The sequence below is a fragment of the Melospiza georgiana genome, chromosome 1, assembly GCF_028018845.1.
Source record: "Melospiza georgiana isolate bMelGeo1 chromosome 1, bMelGeo1.pri, whole genome shotgun sequence".
Lineage (NCBI taxonomy): Eukaryota > Metazoa > Chordata > Aves > Passeriformes > Passerellidae > Melospiza > Melospiza georgiana.
In genome coordinates this window covers 154391580-154412958 of record NC_080430.1, presented here as the reverse complement: position 1 = coordinate 154412958, position 21379 = coordinate 154391580, and the positions used below count along the sequence as shown (strand labels likewise).

Sequence of the window (21379 nt, the reverse complement as noted above, 5' to 3'; positions counted from 1 at the left end):
TGATACATTTCTTATACAGCAGATGAGCAAGTGGCAATTTATTGATGCATCAGGCGAGGCAGCCCCCCTCATAGCAGCCCCTGGTCCTGCTATCCTGGCATCACTCCCTCGCTGGACAGCTCTCAGAGGGTCTTCCCCTGGATGGACACCTTGTTAGAGTGACCATGGTGGCCACAGTGGCAATAATGGCCGCAGCGGTCACAGTGGCCAAAGTGACCATAACACCCATAATGGTCTCAGTAGCCTTGGTGGCCTCTGGGGGTCCAGGTGGCCTTCGTGATCAGGGTGGCCACAGTGGACCCCAAGACCACGGTGACCTTTGTGACCTCGTGTCTTAGAGGTTTCCTATGCCCACTGCCATGGCCACGGTGGTCAGGAGAAGCCCCCCAAGGTGGGGGGAGTTCCTGGGGAGGCTCCCACCTGTGGGGACAAAGAGAGGGGTCAGGGGGATCATGGTGTGGAGGGGTCAGAAGGTTTGGGGGCACCAGGGGGAGGCACAGGGGTGATGGGGGGCCTGAGGATGTGGGATCAGAGAGGGGCCATAATGAGGTCGCTTTCCCATGTGCCCAACCATTGGAGCCCTTGTCCCCCAACCCCTGTGGACATTCACTGCACTGGATGTTCTTATCCCCTTCACCTGGCACTGGGTATCCTCTTTCTCTGTGCCCAGCAGTGGCTGTCCCTGTCCTTGTCCCCAGCTCTGGGTGTTCTGCCTCCCACCCACAGTGGGTGTCCCTGTCCCCTCTGGACCATGGATGTCACCGGCACCGTGTGTCCTTTTCCCCAACCCACACTGAGTGTCCCCATTCCCCCAGGTTGTTCCCATGATGTCACCTTGCAGTGGCTTGCAGTTGATGCTTCTGTAAGTCCCGGTGGAACGAAGCTCAATCTGCACCTTCTTCCCTTCCCTGGTGACTTTGGTGACCTCAAAGGTCTCGAAGGGTGGGATCAGCACCTCCTTCTCGCTTTGATTGAAGGAGAATTTCTGTATGTCAGCGCCGTGGCACGTGTGCACCTCGAATATCGCGTCTGTCCCATAACCCTGGGCCACCGTTTTGTCCAGTGACAATGAAGTGAATTCACCAAAGCGGACTTTATCACCAAGTTTCACATCGAACTGGACATTCTTCACCCCCCGGGACACATTCAGACACTCATTAGGGCGTCTCAGCTTCTGGAGGGCGTGGGTCAGCAGGAAATCCAGCGTTTTGAAGTGGAAGTTGTCCTGGTATTCCTGGCTGGATGTTCCAGCTGTGCGCACAGCTTTATTGAAGTCACTATACACGGACTTCATTGTGTACACTAAGAGGGCGATGGCCTGGTCTTTGGTCAGAGTGGATGAAGCGGTGCCTCGTTTCTGCCACTCGGCCGTGGCATTTGTCCAGACCTTTTCAAATGTGTTATTCTTGAGGAAATCAAAGTCCTTAAGTTCTGACAACTTATTTTTGCCACCAGATTTACAGTTCTCCCCATCGTTCCTGTCCCTCGAGACAATGTCCAGGGGCACGATCGTGATGGCCGCAGTGGCCGCAATTATTGCCATCAGTGCCAGGGTCAGCGCCAGGGGGGCCATGGAGAAGAGAGTCCACAGAGAGACCAGTGCAACACTGTGGGACACAGAGGAGACACAGAGGACAGACTGTGTGACACAAGGAGGACGCTGGTGGACATCAGGGGACACTGAGGAGACACTAATGGGACAGAGGGGATTCTGAAGGACATGGCAGGACATGGGGAGGCTTCTTTGGGGAGGAGCTGGGGAGGAAGAGTGGGGTCAGCCAGGGGAGGAGGGCAGCCCTGGCCAGGAGACCCCTAGAACCTGATCCCAAATCCTGGGGTCACTCCTGGATGCCCCAGTGTTCCCCAGACTCTCAATCCCACACCCATCATTCTGTGTCTCCCCTCCTGGTGTTTCCCATCTCCCCTGTTACCCCAATCCCTTTTTCAGTCCTTTGTACCCCTCCCAGTGGTACAGTGTACCCCATGCCCCCTGGATCCTGACCCAAGGTCCTCCAGTGTCCCCCTTGTCCCCATCCCATACCCCAATCCCATTGCAAGTCCCATGACCACCCTGGTGACCCCTGGACACTGATCCAGTCTTATGTGCCCCGAAGCGTGTCCAGTGTCCCCCAGTACCCCACTGCCACTCCCATGGTCCTGTGTCCCCTATCACTGCCCCCAGACCATCCCAGGACCCCAGTCCCTGTACCATGACAACTCCAGTGCCCCCCAACCCCGTCCCCCGACCCCAATCCTACAGTCCCATTTTCACCCCACAAGGGTCCCCCAGTCCCCAATACCGAAATCAGCCGGAGTGAATTCCCAGATGAAACTGGAGATAGCAGAAGCCGGAATTATTTATCAGCTCAGACTTGCAGCAGATCTCTCTTGGTCCTGTAGGTCAGGGGGGACTTTGCCATGGGGTATTTATTCACCATAATTATAAATATTCATGAAAATGTGTTCCTTATCTAATACAGAAACAGACTTTTCCCGTAAATAATTTCCATTGATCCACCTCCTCCTCCAAGTCCTTTTATTGCGCTGGAGAATAATAAAAATGGGGCTTCTGGAGGTCATTTTCACCAAATACTTTGATATCAAAGGAACATTTCCTGGAATGACCTCGTTGCACAGGTGCTGGTTTTTTCTGTTACAGAGCTTGCCAAAACCCCACTGGGGTTCCCTTTATCCACTTCTCAACGGGTTCTAGCTGTGATTTTCATCCTGTGTGCACACCTCTCGTTCCTTTTATCATTTCTGTCAGTTTGTCTTCAGACTCTGTCCAGCACCTTCAGGGGAAGGGAAAATTTCAATTTTCTCTGTTATTTGTAACGTTGTGACATAAATGCTCCAGTCCTCTCATCATCCATGCTGCCATCCAGGATCTCCAGGTCTTTCCTGTCCTCAGGAGCCCAGAATGGGAAAGGGCACTGGGCAGAGTTGGACATGGCACTGAGCAGAGCTGGACATGGCACTGGGCAGAACTGGACGCAGCCCTGAGCAGAGCTGGACACCGCACTGGGCAGAACTGGATATGGCACTGGGTAGAGCTGGACACAGCACTGGGCAGAACTGGACATGGCGCTGGGCAGAGCTGGACACAGCACTTCCGATGTTCCTCAGTGTGAAGGGCAGAGGGGCATGATCAACCCTTCACCTCCTGACCCTGCTCTTCCTGATACCTCCTGTATCCCTCCTGGTCCTAGGCCACATGGCCAGCTTTACTGGTCACCCACCAGCACCCCCAGGTCCTTCTCCACAGCTGCTCCAGCAGGTCCACCCCAGCCTGGACTGGCACTGGGGACTGTCCCTCCCCAGGGACAGGACATGCCTTTGCCCTCTTGAGCCTCCCAGTTTCTATGCTTTAAGGTCCCTCTAAAGTGCAGAATGCGGCCAGATGCTCTGCCTGGAATGTGGCCAAGAGACTATGCTCCATTTGTGGCCTTGTGGGCTGTGTTGAGAGGCGTCTTGTACTGATTTGGGTGTTGAATTGGGCTAAAATCAGTCCATATCACCAACCCCAAATTGACAACTGAGGGTAAACCACCAGAGCTGGGCCTGGCCATCTATCAGCTGACCCTGAGAAGGTTCAGTCCCCTCTCAGACAGAGATTCTTCTGCCCTGTTCCTACTGGAAATGAAATGTGTGTGAGGTTCCTCCCTCGGGAAGGGGATGCTCTTCAAACGTCCTCCTCAAGGTTGAGAGAAAGAGATGTTGGTGTGGGAACGAACACAGTGACATCGAGCCCTGTTTAGGAATTTTAAATTTTTGCTGGCTTTTTCAGATTTACTTAATTGGATTGTTTTGATTGACCTATTTAATTGAATTGCTTTGCACAATGACATTGGTGTGCGCAGTGGTCACAGTGGCAGTCGCAGCCTTATTACAGGGAGTCTTGATGATTGTGGCAGCCAGGGTTGCCACAGGGACCACAGTGACCTCAGTGACCTTGGTGGCCTCGTGGCTCAGAGAATCCAGGTGGCCCCTGCCAGGGCCGTGGTGGCCAGGAGGAATCCTCAGAGGTGACAAGGCTGCCTGGAGACGTTCCCACCTGGGGGAAAAAGCGGGGCATAATGGGAGACCATGTGCCACATTGGGAGTGAGGGGGTCAGGAATGGCCAGAATTGGGGATTAGTGGTGGCAAGAGAGATGGGAGCCATAAGGTGACAGGGTGTGAGGGGGCATATGGGGGTACAAGGGCCGGGGGCATCAGCAGGGTCAGGGTGGCCTTACAGGTGACAGGGATGATGGGTAGGCAGGGAGTGCCTTGGGGGTGGGTGACAGGGGTTCAGGGAGCACCATGTGGGGTCCCACCCCACCCACGTGCAGCACACGTGGGCCTATCTCCGCAGCATTGCACTTGGTGGAGAGGGACAGTTTTGGTATGGGCAGGGCCCAGTCTCTGTCCTAGCCTGGCAGGGGTGTTCCTGTCCCTCTCCCATCCCAGATGTGGGGCTCCCTCCTCCCCGTGCCCTGTCATGGACATTCTTGCCCCCGTTCCCACAATGGGTGTCCCCTGACCTGGTTTTCCCAACACTGGTCCCTGGTTTCCAACACCTGGCAGGTGTCTATGTCCCCACAGTCTCAGCAAGTGTCCCCACAGCCAGTACTGTGTGTCCTCACCCCCTGTGCCCTGTCATGTTTGTCTCCTGTCCCCATATTGGGTGTTCCCAGCACTGGGAGTCTCTGTACCTAGCTGTGGGTGCCCTTGTTGCGCCCAGAAACAGTGGTTGCCCCTGTCCCCATGCCTCCCTGGGCCATATCATGGGTGTCTCTAAGGCCACAGTTGGTGTCCCCTGGCCATCTTCTGTGCTATCACCTCACAGCCACGTGCAGTTGTATTTGCTGAACGTTCCAGTGGAGCGGAGACTGATCCATGCGCTCTTCCCATTCAGGGTGACTTTGGCGATCTCAAAGGTTTCATATGGCGGGATCAGCACCTCTCGGTTGCTCAGGTAGAAGGAAAAAGCCTGGATGTCCACATCATGACACATCTGAACCTCGAATATGGTGTCTGTTCCGTACTTCTGGGCCATCTCTTTGCTCAGCGATGTTGATGTAAATTGACCGAACTGGACCTTCTGACCACGCCAGCTCCAGTATTGATTAAAAAGGATCCTAGAACATTTTTGGGGCCTGTTATAGCTATGATTAATAAATCTCCTGATTTACTTTTTGTGAGCATTTTAAAATAAACCCTAGCTCCACCCCTTCACCCACCTGTAAGTGGTGGAGATATTAGTTTCTCAAAAACCCTGTAAGTTTTGGTTCACTGTTTGTGTTTGGGGGACAGGCTGGGGAACCATTATGTTACTTAGGTTCTGAGAAAGGAGTCCTGAGAGTGTTAATTCTGACTCCCTGCCAGTGTTTTGTGAGACAGACGTTGCTAGGGTTTCACTGCCCAGTTTCTGGGAGAGAATCTGGGATAGGGTTAATTTTGGCCTGTTGTCTCTGTTTCATGGGAGAGGCTGGGATGTAGTTAGTGTGTTGGAGGGGGATGTGTGTTGGGTTTTGAGAAGGGAGAGGTGCACTGTGCTGAGCTGAGGGGTTTGGTTTTTTATAGTACCAGTTATTTCTTATTTTCTGCAATTTATCAAGAGGCAAACCATCCATCATGTCTTTGGGGACTCCCTTTTTCACCCCCAACAACCACCAATGCTGGCCATTAGATATTTGTTTTCCCTTCTCCGCATTTTCAGTGTGAGGAGTCCCCGTAAACTGAACACCTTTTGTTTTTTCTGGTTTCTCCTCCGGGGTTTTACAGGTCCATATTGCCTACAATAATTAATTAGATCCACCACAACCTCTCCCCATGTCCAGACTTTAGAGCTGCTGACTGGTGAATCAGTTTGAGAAGCTGTGGACTGTGAAGGAGAGTATGGTATGAAGCCAGAATCAGTAGATCCAGCTTGGTCAGTGGAGTTCTTGAGGAATCTCTCCAATCTTTCTACAGGGCCTAAAGCCATTATGGTTTTCTGTAGACTGATTGCTGTAGGTTTTAGTGCTTCTGGAAGCCCACTAATTAAAGGGGTCATTAGTTCTGGCTTCACAGGTAATTGCATTGGAGTTTTGAAACCAGGAATTAATTTCTTTTCATGAATCATTTGCAGGCAGGTGGCTTTGTGTACACTTTCCAAAAGCTGATCAGTGGTGCCGACAATTGCCAGGGGGTCTCCTCTTTCTAAAGGATTAATTCCCCCGGCCCAAAAAGACGTGTGCTGAGTCAGGGACCACGAGTCACGCTTATCTCCTGTTGTTAAGAGGACTCCATGTCCCCAGTATCCACTGGCCTCCTGTTCGGTTAATTTAATTTGATCCCCACCAGTGAGAGACACTCAGAAAACATATTCTGTCTCTGATTCTTGTGGGAGGCGCCCGGACCCTTTTTTCAGTTTAGCTAATTTGGTAGCACTGAATGGTGTTTGTTTAGTTGCGATATGTGGGTCAAGGTCTTCATCATTAATATAGTTATGTTCGGTTTTAATAAAAGTTCTCAAATGAGGACAGCAGTATTCCCCACAATTTTTAACCACTTGAGGTTCCTTATAGGGATAGATTTGTTTCACCACTTCAAGTTTCTTATGGGCATAGATTTGTTTAAGGTGAGGTGTTTCCTTTACTTCTGCTTCAGTAGAGGAGTTGGCACTATGTATATTTTTAAGGCGTTCCTCCCTAAGAGCAGCTTGCAACATGTAGATCTCATTTTTATTTTCATTTAATTGATTTTGCAGAATTTCAACTAGGTTTTGAAGGGAGTCTATTATTACCATTTCCTGACTTCTTTGCTTAAAGCAATTTTCTATTGCTGCTGTGAGACAGGCTCCCAAAACTGAGCAGAAGATGGCTTTATTTTTGCCCAGTTTGAGTTTTGATTCATGTTGCAGAGAACATATTCTATCAATAACATTTTCTAAATTAAACCAATTGTTTTCTGCCCAAATTTCTCCGCCGGGTGATGGTTGTACATTATGTTTAGCGAGCAAAGAATAAAATTCAGCTTTTACCTTTGCACTGAACTTTTCACTCATTTTGGGAAGGGATTAGAACGACGACAGGGGAAGGATAAGCTTAAGGTACACAATCCTTGGCTGTGTTTTCCCTTTGCCTAACTTTTCCCTGGGTGGGTGAAGAGACTAGAATCTGTCTGGGAAGCCCTATTTAGCTACTCCAGAAGTGTCTCTTCCTTCCCAGAGAGTGTATATACACACACACACACACACAAAATAAATCTGTTCCTTTGTGAGGGAGCCAAAACTATGGCAGGGAAAGTACTCACTTGAGTTACACAATCACACAGCTCTTTCTGTGTAAACCCTCACTTCCCTGGGTAGGTGAAGGGACTAATCTGCTTGGGAGGTCCTTGCTTAATTTCTTCAATTAGCCCCCTACTTCCCAGACAGCCCAGATACACACAAACACAACAAAACAGTTTCCCCCTTTTGCACTGAGAGATCTTCTGCGAAATGCTGGAGACAGAAGCCTCAAAAGAGTGCGGGGAAATGCTTTTCACCGAGGCGTGTGCAGTTTGCGGGAAATTTGAATCGCAACCCTTGCAGAGCGAGGCGTCCGCTCCCCTGTTACAGACTGTGCACCACCTGCAAACCCCTCTGCCTACCAGAATTCTGTCCACTGTCTTCTTGGTCCACCGTTCACACCTGCAACACCCATCTCGCTTTGGTCAGCTTGCCTCCCCCCACACACCTCCCCTGGGTTAGGGGTTTCAGTCCCTGTCCTTGGAAGGGGGGGGGTGGGGGGGCTTTTTCACATCAGGGTTTCATGTCTCAGTCCTTGATGGAGAGGCTTCTTCCATCTCAGTCCCTCTGTCACGATGGTTGCAAAACAGGTGAGGGGTCTTCTGTGGGCACCACCAAAACAAAACTACCTCAGGAGAAGTCCAGCCAAGCCGAGGTGGGGAAATTCTAGGGCCATTGTTGCAAAAAGGGCAGCGTGCCCCTTTTCTTTCCTTTCACCGGGCTTAGTGTAGCATACAGCAAACACACCTGTGAACAATAGCTCAGCAATGCCAGAGGCTGTGCTAAGGCCTCAGGGTCTTGGCAAGTGACTATGTCCAACAAGACCAGAATTTCAGAGAAGGGTCCTTTTTCTTTGGTGGTCCCAATCTCTGTCCCTTTCATGATGATCATGAGGCAAATGATGGAAACTTTGGACAGACACTTAGACATGGCCACCATGATCACCAAGACTCCTGCAGCCCCAAGGCTTCCTCAGCCATTGTGACCACTGTGCTCAGCAAGGTCATTATGCAATGCAATCCTATTAAATAATGCTATCAAAAGAATTCCACTAAATAATTTATTCATAACAATTCCATTATATAAATCTGTCAAAGCCAGCAAAAAGGGATAATTCTTAAGGATAATTCTTAAGCAGGGCTGATGTCACTGCCCCCTACTCTGGGCAGCCTGTACCAGGGAATCATCATCATCACAGGGAAGGATTTTATAGGAAAGATGGGTGGTGATGTCTTTGAAAAATGACCCGGAGGGTTGGGGATCTTTAGGAGAAATTGTTGTCAGTGTCTTCAAAATGGGTCTTGTTATCTCTACACAAGAACACATGTGGTTGTCACAGAACACTGATGGTTTGACCAGAGAGTTTGAAGTCCTGAACATTTGTCTAATAAAACAAATTGTCCCCCAAAATGTCTGTTCCATATCCCAGATAGCCTGAACTTCTGAACTTTGGGAGAAAATGACAGCTTCAAGGGGGATGAGTGGGAGGCGGTTTCGGAATTCTGCAACTTCCTGGTACCTCAGCCAACGTGGAAAGGATGAAGGCAACATGCAGTCAGGAGTTTGGGATAAAAGGAGGCTGCACCCTTCGAAACCTGGAGAGAGAAACCCCACGGCTCGGGGGATATGGCTGTGGAAACTTTGTCCCTTTATTCCAATCAAGTTTCAAGACTATATTGCGAGCACTTGGCTTTTCATAGTATGGCTTTTCCCCATATACTGAAGGTGCTGGGTAGAGCTTAAAGTCTGACTCTCAAAAATGATAAAAGGCTGTAAAAGTATTTACACAGGACAATAAAAGTGGCTGGAAGCAGTGCAGAAAGAGATAAAGGCAACTGCAGTGTGGTTTTTGACAAATTCTGAAACACGGAAGGAGCACCACCTGCCCAAAGCAAAAGTTTGAGGCAAGGTCATCTGAGATATTGCAGCACTCAGTGAAAATTACCCCCAAAACCCCCATTTTTATGACCCTCCAGGACAATAAAAATTATATCCTAAGAGAGGCAGAGCCATGTCAATTATTTACGGGAAATGTGCTGGTTTTGTATTAGCTAAGGAGCCCATTTGAATGAATATGTATAATTAGGACTGATAGATTCTGCCTGGCAAAGTCCCTTCTGGTGTGCATCACCAGGAGAGATCACAGCCCCTCATGGCACCTCCTGTACCCCTTTAATCCCTGACCCCTCTCTGACCCTCATCCACCCCCTCACCTCCATGGACCACTCATCCCCCTCTTTTTCCCCCCAGGTGGGAGCATCCCCAGGTCTCCCTCCCACCTCAGAGGGCTCCTCCTGGACACTACAGCCCTGGCAGTGGCCACCAAGATTGTCTGAGACATGAGGTAAGGAAGGTCACTGTGGTCTCCACAATCACAAAGGCACAATGACATCCAGAGAAAAGAGGCAATCAAAGCTGCCAAGGCCACCAATGCCATTTTGCCTGGGTGGAATTAAGGAAAAAAAGACGAAGAGAAGACAAAAAAAAAATCCTACCAACTCCCCACCCCCCAACATTTCAATAACTGCCCCATACTTCTTTGCCTATTCATTAATTTGCATTCTCTCCCAAATCCTGTGAATTCCCACATATTCACGATTTAAACCCAACAAACTCTATTTCCACATCCTAATTAATTCAACCTAGAAAGGAATAAGAGGAATGTTTCTTTACAAATAGATTGTGTGAATCTGGTGGTTGATAAGGCCTGGGACTTGTAGAGAAGGAAGTGACTGGAGAAGCTGTCAGTTTCAGAAAATGTTCTTCATTGACATGGACTTCTGCTCAGACAAAGTCCTGCCAAATTCCTGAATTTCAAGAAGAAGAACAAAGAAATAAAAGGCTTATGAATAATGATTTCCCTGCCCAGGGTGAAGTTAAAGCTCATTTTAATGGTCATGTGTCAGTGTTACAGAAGGGCGGGGTACGTAGCAAGGGGAACATTCAATAGATGGATTGGAAGTGTGCACCTTTCAAATGCCTCAGGCAATGGGGAAGGGGAGTGGGAGATATGGCCAGGAAAGCCCCCGCTGGACCCCACTGCTGTGAGCCCACCAGTGTCATTCCTGTGCCCACTAGCCCCACAACCCCACTCCCAGTCCCATGTCCCTTCCCCCTTAGTGTCACCCCTGCCCCTCTGCACTTCCCCAGCCCAAACCCTGGGAACAATCTCTGATCTCCCCAGTGTCCCCTCAGTGCCCCACCACTCCCCTGTGCCAATCCCAATCCTGTGTTTACCCTTCCATTTTCCCCCCAGTGCTCCCCTGGTTCTCAATCCTACTCCCAATCCTCTGCAACCCACTTGTGACAGTGGGCTATTTACAAACCCCAACTAAATCCCTAAAGCCACTCCCTCAGCCCCCACTGTCCTCCACAGCCCCCTCCCAGACCCCAGTTCCACTCCCAGTCCCTTGATCCTGTTGGTGTCAACCCAGTACCCCAACCCAAATCCAGAGGTCACTCCCTGACCTCACAACATCCCCCTGGAGCCTTCCATGGCCCCACCCTGCAATCCCAGTTCCATGTCCCCCCCTCAATACAACCCCATTGTCCTAAAGCCCCTGAATCCAAAATTGGCCGGAGTGAACTCCCTGATGGAACTGGAGGTATCAAAAAGCCAGAATTCTTGATCAACTTGGACTCACAGCAGATCTCTCCTGGTCCTGAACATCCGGCGGGACTTTGCCATAGGGTATTTATCCACCACTTTTATAAATATTCCTTGGAAGGGCCATCTTAGCTAATGCAGATGCATCACCTTCTCTGGAAATAATTTGCATGGTTCTGCTTCTTTTTGGCAAGTCCTTTTATGGTACTGGGGGGTCACCCAGAGGGGTTTCTGGGTGTGGTCTTCACTGAGTGCCCCAATATGCCAGATGACCATTCCTGCAACTTCTGCTTTTTGCAGGCGCTGCTCCTTCTGTACTCAAGAACTTGCAAAAGACCCTCAGGAGTTCCTTTACCTGTTGCTCCATGGATTCCATCCATGTTCATCCTCTGTGTCCACACTTCTACCACCTTTCATTGCTTTTCCACATTCATTTTAAGCTCAATCCCACGTCTTTAAAGGAAACTTTCTATTCTTTTGTTGCTCACGCCCTATTACCCTAATCCCACAGTCTCATGTTCCTCCAGTTCCACCCAGTCCCCAACGCTCACTGAGTTGCTGCCACACCTCAGATACCATTTGGGGCCCCCTATCAGATGACATCCCTGTAGGCATCTTAAGCCTGGGGATGATCTCTTGGGGGTGTGCGTGGGTGACTTCCTTGACCTTGTTGGTGTTGCAGGAGAAGTCCTGGACCCCAAAAAAAGGATCCACCAACACCAGGAGATGTCTGAGCCCATCTTGGCATGGTAGCTCAGAAAAGCCATTTGCCAGTAATCCCCAGGAGTGTTTCCTCTTTTGGTGATGCCTGGAGGTGATGGTTTTGAATTCACAGGGTTCTTTTGAAACCATATCAGGCATTGCTCTGTAACAGACCTGACAATTTTTTTCAACAGACACTGAGGATCTGAGGCCACGGACCAATCCCCATGGTATTGATTCCCCAGAGATTTGCTGGCGCTTTTCTCCTTCACAAATTGCAGCATCTGCTAGGGAGAGCCTGATCTGCTTATTGGGAGTTACCTCTCACCTACACATCCAGTCTCCCTCTTTATTGTGGGCTTTTAGATAAGCAGCCAATTTTCAATCTGCCCAACTCTATCCAGACCTCACCTCTGGCAGTGAAATTCCTTTATCAAGAATTAACACCAGGATGCTTTGTTGCAGAACCTCTCATGCAGCTTTAATGCAAGTCTATTGCCCACAGAGGTTTTTCAACCCCCAAGCTAGTGTGCCCTGGATTGTAGTACAACTAATTCTTTGGGCAGCTGGATGGTATCAAGGAGGGATAATAATTCTTGTTTATATTTAATGGGAGATTCCTATATTGTTAATTGACATTTTCCCTTCCATATGGTTCCATGGGCATGAGCAATGCTCAAAGTATATGTAGTGAGTTCCTATATTTGCATGGGACCTCGAGAGTGGGACTCGGGGTCTTGGCTGTGAGCAATAAGAGAGGGAATGAAACATATCCGTTAATAGTTCTAGATAGAGCTTAATGATGAATGGGCAAAAGCATTGAAAGGAGGTTGAAATGTGGATACCCAGGATGAACGTGGATGAATCCATGGAGAAACAGCTAAAGAAATTCCAATGAGGGTCTTTTGCAACTTCTGGACCAAAGAAGGAGCAGTGCCTGCAAAAAGCAGAAGTTGCAGGAAAGGTCATCTGGCATATTGGGGCACTCAGTGAAGACCACACCCAGAAACCCCTCTGGGTGACCCTCCAGTACCATAAAAGGACTTTCCAAAAAGAGGCAGAACCATGCAAATTATTTCCAGAGAAAGTGATGTATCTGCATTATCTAAGTAGCCCCTTCTAATGAATATTTATAATTGTGATGGATAAATACCCCAATGCAAAGTCCCCTCTGAGCTGCAGGACCAGCACAGATCTGATGTGAGTTCGAGCTGATAAAGAATTCCGGCTTTCTTATATCTCCATTTCCATCAGGGAGTTCACTCCAGCCAATTTCAGTATCAGGGGCTGGGGGGACACTGGGGATATTTGTGGGAGGGACATGGGACTAGGATTGTGGAGTGGGACCATGGCAGGCTGCAGGGGGATGTTGTGGGGGTAGGAGGTGAACCCCAGATTTGGTTTGTAGTCCTGGAGTGACATGAAATGGGTAATGGGAATGGGAGTATGTTTTGGGTCTGGGATAGGGACCTGGGGGACACTGGGGCAGTGAGGGAGGGGCTTTAGGAATTTGGGTAAAATCTCAGAGTGGCCTGGGGTCATAAGAAGGTGGCAGAGGATTGGGAGCAGGCTTGAGTTCCTGCAGAGCACTGGGAGGGAAAATGGAAGGTTAAACACAGGACTTGGATTGGGACAGGGGAGTTGGTGGGACACTGGGGGGACACTGAGGATGCCAGGCATTTTCCACAGGGTTTGGGCTTGGGTGACAGTGTGGGTGAACTGAGACGAGACTGGGAGTAGGGTTGTGGGGCGGATGGACACATGGACGACACTGAGAGGGTCACAGCAGTGGGGTCCAGGGAAGGCATTGTTGGAGTGGAATTGGGATGCTGGGGAGCACTGCTGGTGGAACAGGGAGTGACCCCAGAATTTGATATCATTTCCTAGGGTTCTAGGAGGATACTACGTGTGGAGGACATTGGGTTATGGCAGTGGGATTGTTGTCCTGGCGGTCTAAGGGGAGTTCAAGAATGACTGGGGTGACATGAGATGGGTAACGGGACTTGGAGTGGGATGTGGATCTGGGAGAGGGACCTGGGGGACACCCTGGGGGAGAGGGGTGGAGGGGAAAGCATAAGTGACTTTTGGAATTTGGGTGAAGTCCTGCAAGGGCCCTGGCTCACAAGAGGTCTAAAGAGCTGTGGGAACAGGATCAAGGTCCAGGAGAGTACTGGGGGGGACAACAAAAGGGTAAGAACGAGACTGGATTTGGGATGGGCGGCTGGTGGGGCACTGAGGGGACACTGGGGATGTCGGGGATTGTTCCCAGGGTTTGGGCTAGAGTGACACAAAGGAGGGAACTGATATGGGGCACGGAATAGGGTTGTGGGTCTGGTGAGCACAGGGAGGACACTGTGGGGGACACAGCAGTGGGGTCCAGGGGGGGCACTGTCAGAATGGGATTGGGGTTCTGGGGGGCGCTGCTGGGGGGAAAAGGGAGTGACCCCAGAATTTGGATCAAGTTCTTGGGCTTTTTTTTTTTAGAAGGACACTAAGGGTTGAGGACATGGGACCCTTGGGAGTGGGGTTCTATCTTGAGGGGAGTCCAGGAATGACTCCAGGATTTGTGAGCAGCATTCCAGGATGTTTCCAGGGGTCTTCTAGCCAAAGCTGACCCCCTGTTTCTCAGCTGACCCCAGTTCCCCTCCTCGGCACCTCATAGATGAACTTCTCCCATGTGTTACTTTGTGCCCTAAGTGTCCCCTCAGTGTGTCCCTCTTTGTCCTCCAGTGTCCCACACTGCTTGTGGTGGCCCGTCCCCAGCATGGCCCTCCTGGCTCAAACTCTGACACTGCTGGCAATGGCTGTGGTCACCATGGCCATCAAGGTGGTGCCCCTGGACATGGCCCGGGACTCGTTCGATGGCCGGTATGAGGGCTGTGACCCTGCCATGCACGCAATGTTGCCAGACCTCTACAGCTTTGAGCACCAGATGAATCATCACTTTGCCTGGGGCTGGTATCAGGCTGAAGCTGAGTGGCGCAAGCGGGGCTCTCTTGTGTCCCCTCTGCCATCCAACTGGCATGCCATTGCTCTCATGGCCTACACATCGCCACAGGTGTACAAGGAGTTCAACACGGCTGTGCCCACAGGCGGGCACTCCCGTCAGGAGTACTTGAAGCACTTCCACTTCAAAATGTTGCATTTCCTACTGACTGATGCCTTGGTGACACTGAGGCAGGCTCAGAACTGGCAGTGTCGCCGCGTGTTCCAGGGTGTGCGTGATGTTCATTTTCAGGCACAGCAAGGCAAGAGGGTCCGGTTCGGTCAGTTCACATCAACGTCACTGAGCAAAGGGATTGCTCTGGAATTTGGGGCAGACACAATTTTCGAAGTGCAGACATGCCATGGCGCGGACATCCGTCAGTTCTCCATGTATCCAGAGGAGGAGGAGGTGCTGATCCCACCATATGAGACCTTCACAGTCACCCAAGTCATCTGGGATGGGAGGAGGACATGGATCTGGCTCCGCTCTGCTGGGATCTTCAGCAAATACAACTGCGAGGTCAGTGAGATGACAGCACAGGGGACAACCAGGGGGGATGCAGACACCCACTGTGGGCATGGGGACACCCATGATAAGGCACAGGCAGCAATGACACTCACTGGGCTTGGGGGACAGGGACAACCCACAGTGTGTTGAGAGAGAAGGACACCCAGTGTTGGTGACATCAAATTTGGGCCCCCCATTATGGGCACGAGGACAAGAACATCCATGACAGGGCACAGGGATGGGGATTCACACTTTGGGGAGGGACAGGGACAGGAACACTCCTGCCAGGGGAGGGCAGAATCTGGGCCATGCTTGTACTGAACCTGTCCCGCTCCATCAAAACAGTTTTGTTGGGATGGGCCCTATGTGATGGATGTAGGTGGGCAATGATCCCCCACAGCACTCCCTGAACCCCTGTCACCCCCTGTCACCCCCCATTCCACCCTTTGACTACCCCTGATCCCTGTCATCCCTAAGCCCACCATGACCCCGCTGACCTATCTACCCTTTGTGCCCCTGCTCCCCCCCACCCATGACATCCTGTCACATGTCACCTCATGGCCCCTATCTCTGCTGCCACCCTTAACCCCCATTTTGGCCATTCCTGACCCCCTCACTCCCCATATGATGTCCATTTTTATCCCTCTTTGTTCCCCAGGTGGGAGGGTCCCCACAGCACCTTGTCACCTCCGAGGATTCCTCCTGGCCATCACACACCTGGCATGGGCCACTGGGATCTTCTGAGCTCTAGGCCGCCAAGATCACTGAGGTCACTGTGGTCACTGTAGATACCACAGCCACCATGATCACCAAGACTCCCTCAGCCACAAGGCTGCCACAGCCACTATAGCCACTGTGCACACCAAGGCCATTGTGCAAACAATTTCATTAAATAATTAAATCATAACAATAAAATAAATCTGTCAAAGCCATCAAACATTGACAATTCTTAAGCGGCACTCAATGTCACTCGCCACAACAACACTCATGGGAACATTTCTTTCTCTCAGCCTTGAGGAGGATCCTTGGGAAAATCCCCTTCCTGAGGGAGAAACCTCACACACATTTCATTCCAAGCAGAATAGGGGAGAGAAACCTCTGCCTCGGAGGGGACTGGATGCTCCCAGGGTCGCATGATGGATGGCCAAGCTTAGCTCTGGTGGTCTACCCTCAGCTGTCAGTTTTGGGTTGCTGATTTGTGCTGATTTTAGCCCAATTCAGCACCAAAATCAGCACAAGATCCCTCTCAATGCAGTCCCAATGGCAACAAATGAAGCATTGACCCTTGGCCACATTCCAGGCAGAGCATCCTGCCACATCCTGCAGTTCAGGGAGACCTAAAAGGCTGGAAATTGAGAGGTTCAAGAGGGCAAGGGCAGATCTTCTCTCTGGGGAGTGACAGTGGCAGTCCAGGCCTGGAGGAACCTGCTGGAGCAATTCTGGAGAAGAACCTGGGGATGCTGGTACGTGACCATTGGAGCTGGTCATGTGGCTTGGGGCCAGGAGGGATGCAGGGGGAATCAGGAAGAGCAGGGTCAGGAAGTCAGGCAGTTTTTGTACACCTCTGCCCTGTCCGGGGAGGTACATCAGTAATGCCATGTCCAACTCTGCCCAGTGCCGTGTCCAGTTAGGGGCTGCTCTGGTTTCCCGTCCTGTGCTAAGGGATGAGGCTGCCTGAGCTGGCAGTTTGGGCCAGGTGCCCACTCTGGGTCCTTCCAGCCTGACCCATTCCGGGATTTGGAGATTGTAGCAGTTGCAGTTCAGGAATTGTCCACAGGAGGGCAACAGCGAGTATGGCAAATCAGCAGCACTGTGGCGTTCTGGGTGCCAGCAGTAGGCGGCAGCACGAGCTGCTGGAGCTGCTGAGCGCCCGCCCCGCCCCAGCCCGGCCCCGGGGGCTCTGCAATGGTTTGGGATGGAGCGACCTTAAAGCCTGTCCAGTGCAAGCCCTGCCATGGGCAGGGACATCTTTCCCTTGGCCAGGCTGTGCCAGGCCCTGCCCAACCTAGCCTTGGATACAGCCAGGGATGGTACAGCCACAGCTTTGGTCTAGATGGGTAATGTGATGATTGACTCTCACAATTAAGGGGTGAGTATTGTGTGTATGTTAGGAGAAGTTTTGTTGATTTGTGCTTATGTTATTGTAGTTTGATGTTTGGGCGCTCTCTGTTCTCCCCATAATCCCCTCCCACCTCCCATATTGTTGCAAACAGACAGCTTTGATTGTCAAGGTCGTCAGGGTCATGTGGAGGGAGGGCGTGCACCTCTGCCCCTTGCATGGGAGCGTTGGGAAAGGGCCAAGTCTGTTGCTGGGGAGGCGTGGCATGACAACATCTCACATCCAATCACACGCAGGAAGGTCTCTACCAATGGACAGCAAGGAAGAGTCAACTGGCAGACTTTGGGAGGGGCCAGGGATATATGAGGAAAATGTGTGAATATGTTTGACTGCTTATGAACATGAATTTGGTTAATGCAACACCAGGGGTATAAAAGGATGAGCCATCATTTTGTGGCAGCTGACCACACTCCCAGTGCTGTGTCTTTTTCCTTATTCAGTCCCTTTGTTGTGTTTGAGGTCAAATTAACATTTAAAAATTTAAAATGAGCGGTCTTTTCTCAATTCATCATGGTCCCAAATATCACCAAGACATCCATGAGCCCCAGAAAAGAGAGATCACCGAGGCACTAAGGCCACCCCTGACATTTTCCCTGGAGGAAAAGAGAAAAACAGGAAAAGAGAATGGAAGACAAATCAAATCTCTTGGTTTTTTGAAAATATTAAGATGAATGCTACATGTATATGTTCAAATAATTTTGCTTTTATTTCTGCTATTAACACAATCTTAGACATGGTAGTTGTGGTAGGTGAAATAGTTATGAGTGAACGGTCTCTTTGGTTGGGATAACATCCACTGAATATGTCATGAGGATCTTGCTGTTGATATGGCAACTTTCAGTATCTGCTGTCTGAAGAAAGTATGGACCAAAGTCCAAACTGGAAGTGATAAAGAGAAGCAGCCAAAACCACAGCCAAGAAGCAGGCATGCTCTAAAAAAGGGAAATCCAAGGATGGGCCATGTTAAATAGTTCCTGGGATTTGTAAGCTAGTTTATGGTAGTATATGTCTATGAAAAGTCAATCCCAGTCCCATGTCCCTCCACAAGTGTCCCCTGGAGTCCCCCCAGCTCCCGATATTGAAATCAGCCGGAGTGAACTCCTTGATGGAACTGGAGGTAGGAGAAAGATGGAATTCTTGATCAGCTCAGACTCAGAGCAGATCTCTCCTGGCCTTGACATCAGGGGGGACCTTGCCAACAGAATCTATCCATCCTAATGATACATATTCATTAAAATGGGCTGCTTAGCTAGTACAGAGCCAGTGCTCAAAGTGGCTGAGGGCTGACAATGCCATGTTCATGGTGTGGCCACAACTCCAGTACTGGTCATCAAAGGAGTTCTGAGCCATGACCAGGGGCACCACCTTGATTGCCAGCAGTGCCAGGGTGTGAGCCAGGAGGGCCATGGCAGGGAGTTTACTGGGAGCATTGTGAGAAACTAGGGGAGAAAGTGGGACACACACTAAGGGGACACAGAGGACACACGGGGGTAAATGGGAAGGGTTCCTCTGTGAAGGGCTCAGCATGGCCCCCGAGCTCCAACCATAGGAACTTTAGAACAGTGGCCATTTATTCTCATTTCCAAGGAGGCCTTGGACATTATCCTTTTGTTCTTCTATGCAGTGAGTCTCTTTGTCAGGGACAGGGTTGCATTTGAGAAGTTTTTCTTGATTGTGATCTGTACTCCATATAGTTTATCCTGTATTTAGCAGATAACCAGTAATAGTATTAATAAGATAATACCCTTACAGGTGGGAACTGCTTTAACATCAAGGTACACAAACTCTCTGCATAAAAAACAGAGTAGGGGAAGGTGTGTAAGACCAGACCACAACAGAAGCTCCACTGGGGAGCATGGCAGACCTTGTGGCCCTGGTATGGTGAAAACCATGAAAAAGAAAAACTCAAGGCAAGATCAGAAGTGAAGATGTCATGTCTGATCATTCTGACCATCATGTCTGGACACTTCTGACCTTCACACTGACAGGTCTGGCCAGAGAAGAGATGACAGGGACGTTGCTGGTGAAAGAGATAACAAGGACTTTACTACTGTAAGAAGGATAATCGAGAAGAATGTGTTTCTAGGGGGACTGGGGCAAAGGGGTCCAAGTAGAAAATTTCATACAAACATAGTGAGCTACAAATCCTGGTAAAGTGGTGTAATAAATGCCTTTGCTCTGCTGGCATTGCAGAGTCCATGTCTCTCAATCCCCACACACCAGTTGCCCAGTCCCAATCCCAATCCTTGGTTTACTCTTCTAATGTCCCCCTGGTGCTCGCCAGGATCTCATTTGTTCTCCCAGACCTTTGTAGCCCTCTTGTGACCTCAGGCCGCTCAGGAAACTCACTCTAATTCCTTAAGCCACTCCCTCACACCCCACCAACACCCCCATCCACCTTGGCCCTCTCCCAGATGCCAGTCCTGCTCCCAGTCCTGTTACCAATTTCATGTCACCCCAGGACCCCAACCCAAATTCAGAGACCAACCCCTGACCCTGCAATGTCAGCCTGGAGCCCTCCATGCCACCACTCTACAATCCCAATCCCATGTCCCTGCACTAGTGTCCCCTGGAGTCCCCCCAGCCACCAATATCAAAAGAGGCCAGAGTGAACTCCCTGATGGAACTGGATGTAGCAGAAAGATGGAATTCTTTATCAGCTCGGACTCACAGCAGATCTCTCCTGGTGCTGCACATCAGGGGGGACCTTGTCAACAGAATCTATCCATCCTATTTATACACATTCATCAAAATGCGTTTCTTTGCTAATACAAACCAACACTTTTCCCATAAATAATGGGCATGGCTCTGCCTCATTTAGGAAATAATTTTTATTGTCCTGGAGTGTCATAAAAATGGGGTATAAGGATGTGGGTTTCACTAAGTGCCCCAATATGCCAGATGATCTTGCCTCAAACTTTCACTTTTGCAATGACTGCTCCTTCTGTGTTACAGAACTTGCCAAAAATCCCTCACTGGATTGCCCTTTATCTCTTTCTCCACAGGCTCCATGGCCTTTGCCCTTCTGTGTGCACATTTTTACAACCTGTCGACGGAAGGGAACCAGGACATCATTTTGATCATCACAGGCTCGATTTTATTGATCAGTACGGCGGGTTAAATACAGTTAATAATGAGCTTCATACATATTGCAAAAGTTGAGCTCAGGATTGGTCAGCTTGCATATCAGCATCTACGCCTACTTCTGCATTCCTATGGTTCTACTTTTGATACTTTCTACATATTCTTAGGATGTATTCAGGACTAATCTCAACTCCCTATCCTCATGTTGCAGCAAGGTCGCTGCTGACTCTTCCTTTCAGCTTGCTGACTGCTGACTTTTCTCCTTCAGTTTAACCAGTGGCATTATATCAGTGTGGCCTTTCTCAGCTAACCAATTATTAATAATGCTCTCCACATTTCCCCCGTTTTCTTCTTGTGCAAGGAGATTAGTTTGCCATGTTTTTGCTATTGTACGGCTGACCATGTTTTGGATACAGTTAAAGATACAAGGCAAAATAAGCAAAAACAGTAAAATTACACTCAGCAATCCTATAGCATAGATCACAAGGTTCCTCAGCCACGGTCCGAGTCCCAGGCCTTTAAGCCATTCGTCAATTCCTAAACCGTCTTCTTCCTTAAGTTTGTGAAGTCCCTGTTGTAACTCTTTTATCTTAGTGTGAATGGACACTGAATGATCAGACAGATTCATGCAACACATTCCCTCGAACTCTTCACATCCATGCCCTTGTGCTAAGAGCAAAAAATCTACAGCAGCTCTATTTTGCAAAACAGCATGGTTAACACTTTGCACATCTGCAGTTAACATGTCTAGAATTTGTGATGTCTTGTTCAGCTCATTCTTTGCCCAGCATCCTAATTGTTTTGCTAAATTCATGGCTTTATTGGCAGATCCTCCTGGTAAGATAGTTGAAACCACCACCTGTTTGAATGTGCCCCAAAACCGTGGATCTCCTATCTTGCTGCAGTCTAAGTCATGTATGCTACGTTTTCTCCTGTTTGAATTTTGACTCAGCTGCATTAGCAAGGACACATTAGGATGAAACAGTGACAATTTTCCCAAAAAACAGGGTCCACCCTGTGGTTTAGCTGGTATACCATTCCATGCCCTGTCTCCACAAATCAAAAATATTCCTGTGGGTAATTTCATTGGTGCTGTGATATTTGTGCCGTTACATTGA

At 49.7% G+C, this 21379-nt stretch overlaps 2 protein-coding genes across 2 annotated transcripts; one reads left to right on the top strand and one right to left on the bottom strand.

Moving 5' to 3' along the window:
* Window positions 1–334: 334 nt before the first annotated feature.
* On the bottom strand, window positions 335–11230 carry LOC131087839 (erythroblast NAD(P)(+)--arginine ADP-ribosyltransferase-like). Its single transcript, XM_058031654.1, has 5 exons — window positions 11149–11230; window positions 5029–5084; window positions 4828–4973; window positions 835–1607; window positions 335–420 (listed from the first exon to the last, which is right to left on the bottom strand). Exons 1-5 carry the CDS (start codon window positions 11228–11230, stop codon window positions 335–337), a joined length of 1143 nt encoding a protein of 380 aa, XP_057887637.1.
* A 3099-nt stretch (window positions 11231–14329) lies between these two features.
* LOC131087729 (NAD(P)(+)--arginine ADP-ribosyltransferase 2-like) lies at window positions 14330–15809 on the top strand. Its single transcript, XM_058031613.1, has 2 exons — window positions 14330–15070; window positions 15717–15809. Exons 1-2 carry the CDS (start codon window positions 14330–14332, stop codon window positions 15807–15809), a joined length of 834 nt encoding a protein of 277 aa, XP_057887596.1.
* Window positions 15810–21379: the final 5570 nt, after the last annotated feature.